Source organism: Montipora foliosa, chromosome 12 (genome assembly GCF_036669935.1).
Source record: "Montipora foliosa isolate CH-2021 chromosome 12, ASM3666993v2, whole genome shotgun sequence".
Taxonomy (NCBI): Eukaryota; Metazoa; Cnidaria; class Anthozoa; order Scleractinia; family Acroporidae; genus Montipora; species Montipora foliosa.
In genome coordinates this window covers 37428845-37442522 of record NC_090880.1, presented here as the reverse complement: position 1 = coordinate 37442522, position 13678 = coordinate 37428845, and the positions used below count along the sequence as shown (strand labels likewise).

The following is a 13678-nucleotide window of genomic DNA, read 5'->3' as shown; positions in this document are numbered from 1 at the left end:
TCCTTTCACGCATAACATGTAAGCGGAACATGGAAAATTCCATGTTCTTTTCCCACATAAAATGTAAAAGAACTTAAAAGTTCCATGCTGGTTCAGTTGAGTGAAAGAAGAGTTTCTACTTTTCTTTCATAGGCATATATCTGAAAGGAACTTCCTCGCTATCCACATTTTTCCAACGTAAAAGAAAAAAAATTGAAAATCGATTGACCTGGTAATTTGCTAGGTTTGATTCTGAAACAAAAAGAAACAGCCTTTTGTATTTTAGTAAGTAAGCTATTCCATCGTCCCACAAAAAGGCCTTGGGAGTTTCTTAAATGTTACGAACGTTTTTAAAATGGCTGAAATCCTTTTTCTGCTGGAGTTATCAGCTGGCACGTTTTCTCCTACTATTAAAGAGCTTAAGTCACTCCGACGTCGACGCCGAGGGACTTACCTTACTTCGCATTGACTCTCACGGTATACGATTCTTCAGTGATTTTTAGCGAGTTTAGTGTAGCGCTCTACGAATTTAATTAGTTGCGGAATGAGAAGACTTGAACGTCTGTGAAAAGTCGTTCGCTGTGAAGTCGAAAAAGACACTTTCGAACCAATTCCTTGAACATCGTTATGACACACAATCTGGAGATTCAAAAGGAAAAACTGAGTTTTAGAGACATTTGCCCCAAGCCATAATACCCATATCAAGACAAAAAGAATACGGGCTACTGAGGATAATGAATGCGTCAAAAAGGACAAATGAGAACGTTAACGTTGAAAGCAAGCGAGCCAAACGTTTTTTCAAGTACAATTCGCTTGAAAGCGTGAGCATTTATCGCACAAGAATGTTTGGGATTATCTTTTTGGTAGATGAACAGTGCGTAAATATGATCCCCACAAAAAATAGCGTGATTCAATTAGCCACTGTTAAAAACACATGGAAACTCTTTCTTCACATGTCGTAGTCTTTTTTTTTTTTTTATGCAAATACATCAATCTTGTTCTCGCTGCCTTTCTCTGTAAAGAGTTTATCTTTGGGGAAAGATGGCCATTGCATGTTGGATGGTTTGGTCTTTCAGTTCACATATCTTTTCAAGCTGCCTCGACAGACATTTCGTATTGAGCATGGGTTAAAAGTTTATGTATTCTGGCAAACACACGACAACCAAGGAATCACTTCCTTGGAAACTCTAGATAGTTCTTACTTTTAGATTACCATCTCATTTTTTTACTGATCATGCGCAAAAAATTAAAAACCACCCAATTCTTTGGATGAGCGGTAAATCAAAGAATGTCGATGTGGCTGACAGAGTCTTCTTTCCTGTTCCCGACTTATCTAGGAAGATCCAAAGAGACTCTGATCGCAGGGTATGACTAATAATGTGTAGTCAAACGATAGTTTATAAAGAAGAAAAATTAGGTTGATAAGAAATTGCCTCGGGCTCGAACTTCGGACTCGTGCTGCGCTATAATTGTGCAAAGATAGCAGTGGGAGAATACTGTTAATTACTAGAATTAACACTAATGAATGCGTCTTGAATTTGACAGCAGCTCCTGGAAGGCGATTGCAATTGCACTTGGCCCGAACTAACGGACAAAAGTGGTGTTACGAAATGGAAACCAATAAATTGTTTAATCTTGACCTTATGAAATTTTTTATTTCTCAAAGTTGTTTTGGTTAGGGTTTAGAAGAGGCTTTTTCCTCATGGTGAGAAGTTTTCAGTCACCCCAGGTGGGTGGGGGAGGGGGTAAACCCTTATCTGGAGGTGGGGATACACCCTTGTATGGGCTAGGTATGTGCGACCCCAAAGGGTATGCTTTTTCAGCCGTTTTGGTCTGAAATAGGGTATCGATTTTTGACCATTTGATATGAGATAGGGTATGGTTTGTTCACTCATGTCTTGAATTGGGTATGTTTTTTAAAAGAAGCTTCTTCTTCATAATCAGGCGATAAGACCGTCAACAAAGCCCTTCTCAAATTATTACACCAACCGTATAACAGGTCGTGAAATAGGTCTGAAAATAGGTCTAAAATAGGGTATCAAATTTTTGGTCAAGTCTGAAATAGGGTAGGGAAATCGCAGATTTTGGTCTCAGAAAAGAGTAGGGGTTTCAGGAAGCGGGCTCAATTTTTCTGCGAGTACACCCCCACCCCTCCCCCCCCCCCCCCGGGGTCAGTCACACACAACACTTGATATTAACTCAGTCACCGATGTAATGCGGACTCCATTATTTAGAACAGCTTCTAATTCACCTTCAATAATTGAAAAGCAAGAAAAAAGAATGATTCGTCCTTTATTGTTTTACTGCAAGGCTGGTTGTACGGCTGTGAGGATAAATATATATCCCCACAGCCGTACAACCAGCCTTGCAGTGTTATTTTGTTTCAAATCTACAAATTATTTGCTGGTTAGATCTCCCAAGATCCGGCGCTTTCACTTTGTTCAGCTGGCCCTTGCATAAAAAAAGTTGTCTTAATTGTTGCGTTGGTAGTTATGGCGTCGTACAGCCAAAATACGCTATTATAATAAGTCAGTTTGCACATACAATCAAAAGTGCCGTGGCAGCATCTGTCGCAAAAGCTATCGAAAATGGGTTCAAACACCTAAAATATAACAACTCACGAAACTGGCTGGTTTGTTCGGGTGTTATTAGTTTATTTAACTGATCAATAGACCCTCTGGCTAGGCAATTTAATATAAATTGTAGTCTCCTGGTTGTATGGCAACCCTTGTCAATCATTAATTCGCTTTTTAAATACCTAACGTGTGAATTCAAATGAATATTACATTTCTAACGACGTACAAGTCGGAGGCTTCGAATGAGCGCAATTTCTTTGCTTATACCAGGTATGCCTAGATTTTCCCTTGGTGGCAGTGAAAACACATCGTGGGTTTTAAACTCGATTTAAAGCCAACTCGGGTACTACAGCAGCTTAGGCCCACTTGTAAGAGCCTTAAAAGCCTCATTTTTCATCACCCTTCCGACCTTCTCCGGACAAAATGCCGGAAGTCATCCTTCATAGATGTGATGTAAAAACAAGTGTTTTTAGGCTTTGAAAAGGTACCCGAAAGCCTGTGCTCAATGCTGCTTATGAAACTGATGAAAGATTTCAGATGCCACAAGTCTAAGCACATTCTGTTGTATTCGAAACAACTTTCTGGCAAAATTTACTGACAAAATTTGCATAAAAAACTTTTGTCAAATTTTGTCAAAGTCAAATAAGGATCCACTCTACTGCGAAAACTATGGTGTAAAATCCAAGCTTTCGGCGATTTATGTAATACTCCAATGACACTTATTTGATCTTATTCGTTTTATTCATATTCTTCATATTTACACTTCTTTTACATACTTCCCGCACGTTTTTCGCACATTTTTACCTTAGGGTGCGTTTTTTGCAAAAATCCAAATACGGGCAGCGTTTACACGAACGCGGTTTCACATCGACACAGTTTCACGATCTCGAAACCGCGTCACAATCGATGCGGTTTGGAAGTGTTTACACTGATCCGTTTTTACCAGAAAATCCAAGTCGCAATGGTATAAACGAGCGCTGCACTACGTGCTAAATTCACCATTTTCAATTGAACAATGCCAATTTTGCGCCAAAATAGTAACCGTATTCAAATCGATGCGGTTTCGCTGTTTACAAGACAAATGAAACCATATCGTTTTGAAAATGCTCCACTTTTGGCACCGATTTCAAATCGACACGGTTTCAATAACAGGATCGGTGTCGTGTAAACGGAAGGTTTAAACGCATCGAAATCGATGCGGTTACAAATGAAACCGTGTTCGTGTAAACGCTGCCACTGAATTGTGATTTCGGATCAACGCAAAATCCGAAAAGTTTCAAAACAAAAAAAAAAGTGAACTGGTTTGTTTAGAATTTTGGAGGAATTCTTCAATGAAAATGCCACAAGAAAAGAAAAGTACCTTAGCGATCGATAAAAAGAAATGACGAAAAACATGTGTGCTAAGGTCCAAATCGATTACAGCTCACAATATCATTGCTGTCGAGAAATTTTTAGCGTAATTTAGTTTAAATTTGCAAAAAACATAACTATTTTTGACATATTTGTGTCTTCGATCGTACGGTAAAGATGGCGCGAGAAGAACATTTCTGAATCAGCTAAAGTGTCTTGTACGGTAGCTGTTGTATATCCTTTTTGTATGGAAAACCACTTCTCAAAAATAATTTTTTCAATTAAATCCCTTCCCAAAAATACGCTGAAGTGGTGAATCTCAAAAATCCGGATTTAGATTTGATCCGAAGTATCCTCCTCGATTCATGATCTGTTTTTGGATTTCCCCCCCCAAAAAAACGCAAAATCCGTTTTTGGATTCAAGAACCCGTTTTTTTTTGGATTTTCCCAAAAATACGCACCCCAACATTCGTATACAAGTTTTAAACGCAGGATGTGGGGGCTGATGATGCTGTAGATTGGTTAAAGCAGTAGATTAATTTTGCACTGTAGTTTTAACAGTAGGATTTGGCCTTATCAGAAACCCATAAGGGTTGAAACGTGTAACGGCCCCTTGTGTGCTGGGAAACAAGCTTCTGAATATTCAATTTGCTAAGTACCATATTTGGAACAACAAGAGAGAAACATTCAACCAATCACTTCGCAAGAACACCGTGACGCAATACCACCAATGTTCTCGCGCGAAATTAACTGGAGCGAGGGGTTTCCAAATATGATAGTTACCTAGCACTGAATATTCGGAAGCTGTGAACGCGCGTTACACGTACATTTCAACCCTTATGGGTTTCTGGCCTTATTGAATCAATTTTACTGCTCTTTTAATGCTTCTGGAGGACAACATACAAGATTCGTAGAAACTGTTGTGTAATAATTTGATTAATGGTTGAAGAAGAAAATCATTCGACAACATTCCTCGGGAAAACCCCTGAATGTTTCCGGTTTTGTGAGAATGTCACAAGACCGATTTTTCAAAACTTTCCCGGAAAGAAGTCAAGAGTGAAGGGATTTTATCAAGAGAAAATGAGGGGACAGAGAGGGAGGCTCAAGGCGTTGGCCGGGATATGTTATGTCCACGAAAGTTATTTTTAGACGAGCGGAAGTCTTTGTCCGCATGCAGTCTTGCTTCGCTCTCGGGTTCTTAGTGAAAAGAGAAAATGATGGCGCACGTGGAAGGCTGATGAATATATATTTTCTTTCAAACATCAGACCGAGGTTGGCCTGCATGCGGACGTCTCGGAAAACTTCTGCTCGTCTAAAAATAACTTTCGTGGACATGACATATCCCAAGGGCTGGACCGGGAGCCTCCTTCTCTGTCCCCTCATTTTCTCTTGATTTTATAACTTTATAGCCTGGTTTTCACTAGCGACGCAAGCATAAACGTGAGCATAAGAGCGCCTATTTCACCGTGAAAACGGGGTTGACTCAAGCATAAGCATTCCCCATAATACAAACTGTATTATGGGGAATGCGAAAATAGAGAATTAAAGATTTTTCAAGCTAAAACTGTTTAAAGAATGGGTCGTGGATTATCAGGTAGTGTTGTTCAGGATGAAAAATCAATAACGATTTTTAAAAACAATTATTCTGAATCTTTTGAAAACATTGATGTATACTTGATTGGATGAAAAATGTTTCATCCAAAATGCGGCAGATGCGAGGCGTTTCGGGATTTTTTCCCTTACAGCAGTCAAAATTTGCAACAAGACCAGTGCAAAAATCGTATGTCACAAAGCATTTTTTCAGCAACAGAAGAGATGATCGTGCTATTTGAAACCGTTAACATAAGTCTCTGCGAATCATGCCAATAAAAAAAATTACACATCAAGTATTTTCCTTTCCAAGTAAGACTCGGAGAAGAAAGCTCTTTTCCTGTCTTTTTCCGGCTGGTGTCCCTCAGGGTTCTATCATTTTACCGATCCTTTTTAACATCTATATTGACGATCTTGAAAACAACTTTGAAACCAACGTAAGTAAATGTAAGTACGCCGACGATTGCACCATCTACTTATGGGTACAACCTGATCACATCAGCGATATGCAAAGTGTACTGGACTCTGTTTGTGCATGGCGGACGATAACAAGATGGCAATAAACCCGAAGAAGACTGAAGACATGTGGATCAACTTTCGCCAAACTTCAGAACCCCCACTGCTCCAAATTGGATCAACTTCCACCGAGAGAGTTAATAAATTTCAAGCTGTTAGGAGTTTGGTTCCAAGATGACCTTAAATGAAACGCACGTGTTGAGAACATTACCAAAAAATCTTCGAAGCGGATATTCTACCTACGAGAGTTCAGAAGAGGGCGATTACCTAAAGATGTTGGCCTCAGCATCTATACCACCCTAAAAAGACCCATCTTGGAATATGGTGCGCCTGTATAGGGAGGAATTCCTTCATACTTAAAAGACGAGGTGGAGCGTATCAGAAAAGGTGTTTACCTGCCATTGATGCCAAAAATTTTGGTTTTAGCTATGACGTCATCATGCGACCGTTCGTCCGTACGTCCATGCCTCCATATGTGGTAATTTGACCAGTATCACCTCATAATATCGCGGGCTCAAGTTTAGAGCTCATCGAAGCGGCCATACTGCAGTAAGTTTACCACGTCCATCTTCCATGTTATGGTCAATTGACACCTGCCAAAACAAGGTATCTGCTGACTAGTATCACCTGACCATATTGTGGTTTCACGTTTAGAACTCATCGAGGCCAGCCTGTTTTTTAGTTGACCGCTTACAAGGTTGTGGGTTTCGATTGGATCGCAGGTTCAAGTCAAGTTAACGTATTGTAAGAATAATCATATATCCGGTCTTGTCACGGCCTCTGGCAACCTTGGTTCTGGTCATTGCTGTCCTTCCCGTCCGTCCACAAAAAGCGTCACGAAAAAATTGTGTTACTTCCGGTTTTCTCCAAATTTGGTGTGTTTATTGTGAATAAAAATAAGCCAATCATCTACCACGTTTTAGCCTGGAAACTTGAGTAAGTCATATACAACATCCACTACAAGCCGTAAAAATGGCCGCCTCACTGAATGGCTTTATGTGGTTCGTGTGTGCAAACATAATTGCTTTTTATGGACGGTTCGAAATTATTTATTTCCCGGAAAAACCTCGTCTAAAGGATGGGAAATATATCAGGGAAACAATTTCAAGCAATTTAGAACGGCAGCTGGAAAATAACATCGAGAAATCGATGTTAGTGATGAAAAGCCTATATATTTTGCAACCTTTAAATTGCTGTGAATAATTAAGTCCAGAAAAGTAAATTAGTTTCATAGGTCTTAGGACCCATGTTTTCAATCGAACGCAAATGAGGTAAGTAACCCAGGAGCTCTGCCTTTAGAGTTGGCTACATCTATATATTACCTAAGAATGTACTTTCTTCTGTACTGGCAAGTTGACAGGATTCCACTGCGTTTTGGTTAGATTTCTGAATTCTCATTCCTTTGCAGATCCTTGCTGATAAGTTAAAATGTTTGGAGACTTAAATACTTACTGAAGTACAGTCAAGAATGGAAACCATAGAGCATCTTGCAGTCATAATATTTTCTATTTGTAATTTGTGGAGTAAGTAAAAGACCTTTTAATTTTGTTTTCATTTCTTTATCAAGGGTGAGTTTGCTTGGTAAGTCATGGAACGTCAAGTTAAACTTCTAAGGGAAATTTAATTGAATTACCGGTAGTATAGATAATCACATGGGGCCAAGTAAAATTAAGGATTAGAATCATGCGTGTTTTCAGAAGTTGCTGAAATTTCAGCAACTAACACAAGTGATGTCAATCCTTAATTTACGAGGACCCATTACAATTACTTTAAGGTGGGCAGACAGGAGGGGTCATGTTGCAGGGACAATAATTATTGTTGCAGCGACAAAAAAGGGGTGTAGTACACACTTAAGCGACATGCATCTGTACATACAGGAAAATGTTGTGGGTACATGTTTCAGTGACACGTCACGGGAACAAAATCACCCCCAAATTGGTGTTGCACAATTATTGTAAAAGTATCAGTTCACACGAGGGTATATGTCAGTGCAACATATCCCTCAAACATGAACCCACAACGTTTTCATGTGTGTGGACATGTTTTGATTTTGTCCCTGCTACATGTCGCCTCAGTGTGCACTACACAAGTTTTTTGTTGCTGCAACATGACCCCTTGTGTTCTGCCCACCTTTAATAACATAGAGGGCAAAATTTTCTTACCATTGTTGATGCACCTGGAAAAACAGTCAGCCAAGCGGAGTAAAAACAGACAAACGAGTCAACTACTTCTTTATGTCCTAAACGAGTACAGATGATTGCTATTTACTATCCACTCGAGAGAAAAAATCTAGTGTCATTCCTGAACAATTACGCAACAACAATTTAACCAAATGTTAACTCATATTATATAATAACCCAAGTTATTCTCGCATTTTGATTGGGTCTTACCTATGTATGATCTATTAGAGGACAGAGGCACGGTTGATGTCACCATCAGCTTTTATGTGAATAAAATTTAATTCTTTATTATATAAAACAAATAGATTCCAATTTGAGGTGCATCTGTTCAGTAATAGATCACAGAAGACATCAAAATGTGGTAAGAACATTAGTGACCCTAAGCAGTTCACCAATAAGAGCTTCTTCCAAGCTAATGTAGCAGTTCTTGTCGTCAAGATAATGAACTTGTATCTTAGTGAATGTTTTATGCGCATTTTAGTAAACACTTGGATATTATATAGTAATTAAGTGATGCTCCATTATAATTTATGGTTAGTGAAAAGAGTAGAGATCTATGTTGTCTTAGGAAGGGTGAAAACATGCAGACTATTTGGGAACATTTACCATCAAAAGCTTTAAAATTTACTCGACATTTGTGATTTTCCTGTATATTTACAGGTGTAGATTCATCCAAACCATTCATTGCCAATCACTCAAGTGGGGCGATCAATTGCAGTTCCTCATTCATCAAAGAAAATACTTGCAGCTGGATTATTGAAGTACTACCTGGTCATTATATCAGTTTAAAGTTTACTACCCTTAATATCCTGAACCAAGTTGGCTCAAAATCCAGTTCGGTAAAAGTCTACGATGGAAGAAACAAGTCTCAAACCTTGCTTGGGCACTACACTGAAATCAAGTGTCATTTGACCTTACAATCGACAGAACGCTACATGTTGGTAATTGCAAATGGCAGTTCAAACTTCGAAGCAGTTTATAACTCTAGCAAAAAAGGTACATGTAACTTAAGAAACAATTCCTCATTAATAACACGTGTACTGAGAACTTACCATTTTCATCATGGCCCTACCCTTAAATTCAGATCGAAAAGGTTTCCTACTTACCAGCAGAACCAACCAAAAGCAAATGTCACACAGGTTTTTTCTCAGCAGACAAGCACTACTCTTCCCTCTGGACTCACAGAATTGATTGGGATATGAAGGGCTGTGATAACGTATTCAGATCTGAGGCCCGTTCCAAACGCCGCTTCATTTACATGTATGCGCCAAACCTAACTGATGAGTTAAGAGCGGCGTTTGAATCAGTTTGGTTCGGCAGGTTAGGTTTGGAGTGGCCAACAACGTTAAATTCAGCAGGGTCTGTCGCTCTATGCGATGTTGTAGCAGCAGGTTATTCACAGATCGCTCTTGTCATGTGCCGAACCTAACGCATAAATTGTGATAATTTATAATCTTACCACAATACTCTCCAAAGTTTTACATTAACTTCTAAAGGCCCCTTTACCATTGTATGGATTTCAGTTTGGTTCGACCCAGGTACAGCGTATGAATCAGCCGTCGCTCCAAAGTCGCTCTTCAGTTGAACTTTATTGAGTTAGGTTCGGCACATGAGCAGAGTGGCATTTGGATCGGGACTGAGATATTCATTTTCCAATAAAGTTGATCGTTCAGGATATGACTAAATCCTACACATACTGTTGTGTAAGTGTTTTTCGCTGTTGTTCACACCCTTGCTGGAACGGAATTTGTACTTTGTATAATTTAAAAATTATATACGTATAAAATAAGTTCCTTTTAAGCATCTTCTTCAAACTCCCTAATGAAGTCTGAAACCAATCTGAGAAATAAAAGCAAGTTGATAAGATCTGTTGCTATGTGCTGCTCAGACGGTTTTTACATCCAGTAGACTAAATAAGAGCTATCTGTCATTTTCTGGTTCACAGTTGAGACATCCTTCTCTAACTTGCAGCTTCTTTCATGGCTGATTCTGCAAATGTGGGAAGCACAACACTCTCTGTTGCTGTTGTTGTCCTTTCGGCGCTGGCGTTTCTCAATCTGCTTGTTGATCATGCTGTTCTCTAGTAGGAGAGTTCCTTCCTTCACTGCTGTGTTCCACGCTGTTTTGTCCTCAGCTGTTTCTTCCCAGGTCTTAAGATTTATGTCACATCTTGACAGGCTGACTTTGCAGGTGTCCTTATATCACAGTTTCGGTCTTCCCCTCTGTCTCTTACAATGAGCCAATTCCCCATAGAGCAGCTGTTTTGGAAATCGTGTATCATCCATTCTTCTCACATGTCCTAGCCATCTTTTGCACAAGATTGTTGTCAGGCTCTGAAGATTTGCTTGCTCCAATACTTCTGTGTTGGTTATTCTGTCATGCCAAGTTATGCCCAAGATCTTACGGAGGCATCTCTTTTCTTGTCTGGTGTACATGGTCCATGTTTCAGATCCATACGGGAGTGTGCTGAAAATGCATGCTTCATAGATCTTGATCTTCATCTTCAAGGTGACCAGTTTGTTGTCCCATGCTCTTTTTGTTAGTTTGCCAAAAGTTGTTGCAGCTTTCCCTAATCTGACATTAATTTCCTCGTCCCGTGAGGTAGTTGAAGACAGTGATGGTAGATCCTAAGTAGCAGAATTTGTCTACAGTCTCAAGCTCTTTGTTGTCCAAGTTGATGTGGCCTTGGTCTTTGCCTTCCTGGGTAAGAATTACAGTTTTCTTGACCCTGGTGACTTACATGCTGATGATAGATAGTCTATCATTGTAAAAATAAAAATAAATAAATCAAATTAATTTTATACTTCCTGGGTTTCAAGGAGTCTCATTTTGTGTAGAGACCGGTAAAAATTTTCTTTCTGTAAAGCAACTCTGGCTTTATTAACCAATTAAAATTTTACACATAATTTATATACTTTTTTAAAATTTCTTTAACAGTTGAACTTCTGAAGATGTATTTTAACGTCAAGTTAAAATGCCTTATAATATGTTTATCTCCGCAGTTTGTTCAATGTCTTTGCTCAAGTTAAAATGGCCAAAAAATAAGAAGTCAATATTTTGACGATTTGGCTGTTCTGATTTTCTTTTACAATGTGCTATAGTTAATTGATGGCTAAAATCTGTACTTCATCTTTTCTGTCAGCTAAACTGGAGGTAGTAATTCCTTTACAAATGGTTCGAACAGTCTTGGAGCATGATGTGTGGTGCTTGTCTGATGGGACGCGACCAATCAACATATCAATGGGAAGCTCAACTACAACTTTGGCTTTCGGAACGGGAATGGTGAAGAGCAAAATCAAACAGGATGGTTACTATAGTTGCAACGCTACCAATGAACATGGCAATGATTCAAAGACGTTTCACGTTTCTCTTATAGGTGAGATTTTACTGATCTTATTGGCCTTTCGAGAGTGGTTATTTTGGTATCACACAAAACAAAGCTGTAGCAATAAAGCGATGAATAATATTCTAGAATTATAGTTCATCCTTAACATTATTACCCCTTATCAATAGTTTACAGCTGACAGCTCTACGCAAGCCATTTTCTCCTGAGTATCACTGAATCTTCTTTTGTAGTGCTTTGTGTTTTACCCCAATTTACACTTGTTTATAATCAGATGATCTATTAGCACACGTGCGAATTACAGAAGAATTTAAATTGAGACAAGAGCACCCAAACATGAAATCTTATAAATTAAAGTAATTTGGCCACTTTTCTTTCATGCATAAACTTTAATACACCTGTGAATCCCATAAAGGCTAGGCTATTTCTTTACTTTTTGACAAAGTCTTATATTATCTTTTACAGATTTTTACGTTTGTGAGAGTTTGTGTCACTGCAGCAGCACAGCAGAAAGGTCTGAAGTTGAGAACATCTTTAACTGCACTGAGAAACATTCAGCTCATCTGCTGAATAATATACCAACAACCACGACAGACCTGTGAGTTTTTAACTGATGGTACTCCCTAAAACACTTGACAAGTATTTATTGCTTCTACACTGTACCTGTTGTGTGTCCCAACTGATGTACAGTACTGGTTTCAAGTTTGAATACCATTGAACAAACAGCAATTTTGATTGGGACTTTTTGAATACAAGCTCTACTTTTAAACAAATTTTTTTGTCCTGCATTATGCAAGACTGTGAAGAATTCAAGCATTTTCGAGGGGAGTTTAAATGAGTGAGTGCTATGAGAAGACAAGTGTTTTGCAGAAGCTGGAAGGAAGAACAAACTGAGGCCTTCATAGCCATAAAAATAACAATACCTTGGACTTTTAAGGTTTATGTAACCCCTTACTGCAATGGATACAGGTGGGATAGAACAACCAGCGATGACATCTCCTCAGATTGAAACTCTTTCTCCTCATGTGGCTGTAATTTGTGATAATTAAGTTAATTATGTTTCTGATTTACAACCGTAATTTTAAATTCCAGTTTCTTCAGACTCCATTTTACCACTTTTGCTGCTTGATGACACTAAATGAAACAATGTTATTTATAGAAAAAGAGAAAAAAAATGGGGTACACTCCAGGAAGACCAGTATCTAGGATACAGTAACAGAGTGAAGTCTGTTGCTTGAAATTTTAAGACTCTCTGTCTACCCAGATGCACCGCGTGCAGACACGGAGGTTTCGTATGATGTAGGAAACCTCTATTTAGAACTCTGTCGGTGTGTTTTTCTTTCTTTATATCATTTGTTATCATAGTCATCCATCAGGATTTGTTCTTACTTAGTGCTTCTTATTACAGCTACATTATCATAGTTTATTAGGGATGAGATATTTTGTTGTTAAGTGGAATCTGGAAGTGTTTCAAGTTGGGTTGGAGGACTGAACCGTTGGACTGACAATCAATTCAAGAAAATGCCACGACCTGATCTACTAAAGGCAGTATATTTACGGAAATTTGAGTTCAAGATCAGTGAGAGCCCAAATCGATTCATTGAGATACGATAGACTTTAAACTATGTTGATGTCCTTTCGTATTAAGCTGAGTGACATTTATAATCTCTTTATACTTAGTAGTTGGATATAGACTTATTTTATTTGAAATTTGTTTGGAATTCTTAGACTAATTATTGTTCCATATACATGTATGTGACATTTGGATGAGATGCTTTTGTTTTGTTTGGCTCAGTTGGTTAGTGCACGGCTTTCGGAGCGAGAGGTCCCTGGTTCGATCCTTGGTGACTTAAACGTCTGTTTCAACTTTCCTCTGATCCGTGTAGCTATAGTTATAAATACCCGTAAGAAGGAGCACTGACAGAAGGAGGGGGTAAAGGGAGCACCGTCAGCTTCCATTGATCATGGTTAATCAGGGCAAGATGGGGAGAAATTCAAAGCCCCTATTCAGCAACATCAAGGACCTTAAGATCTACTACAGCGACGTAGGAAGATATTTTACATCATGGCGGCAGTAAGCTTGTTATCGAGCTCCGCGACAAGTTCTTTCTTGCTTCTGTTGCTGCTCCTGTACTGTCACATTA

At 38.8% G+C, this 13678-nt stretch overlaps 1 protein-coding gene across 4 annotated transcripts in view; it reads left to right on the top strand.

Moving 5' to 3' along the window:
• LOC137978532 (uncharacterized) overlaps positions 1 to 13678 on the top strand; it is a 46511-nt gene that overhangs the window by 189 nt on the left and 32644 nt on the right. Inside the window, exons 1-5 of one of the 4 annotated variants that reach the window (XM_068825506.1) lie at positions 2758 to 2825; positions 7420 to 7534; positions 8852 to 9187; positions 11334 to 11567; positions 12000 to 12132. In XM_068825506.1, the coding sequence (XP_068681607.1) occupies positions 7480 to 7534; positions 8852 to 9187; positions 11334 to 11567; positions 12000 to 12132 (758 nt within the window). In that variant the 5' untranslated portion in view covers positions 2758 to 2825; positions 7420 to 7479. Of the gene's footprint in view, positions 1 to 2757; positions 2826 to 6945; positions 7283 to 7419; positions 7535 to 8851; positions 9188 to 11333; positions 11568 to 11999; positions 12133 to 13678 lie in introns of those variants that run through there. The other 3 variants (XM_068825508.1, XM_068825505.1, XM_068825507.1) reach the window with 3 other exon arrangements.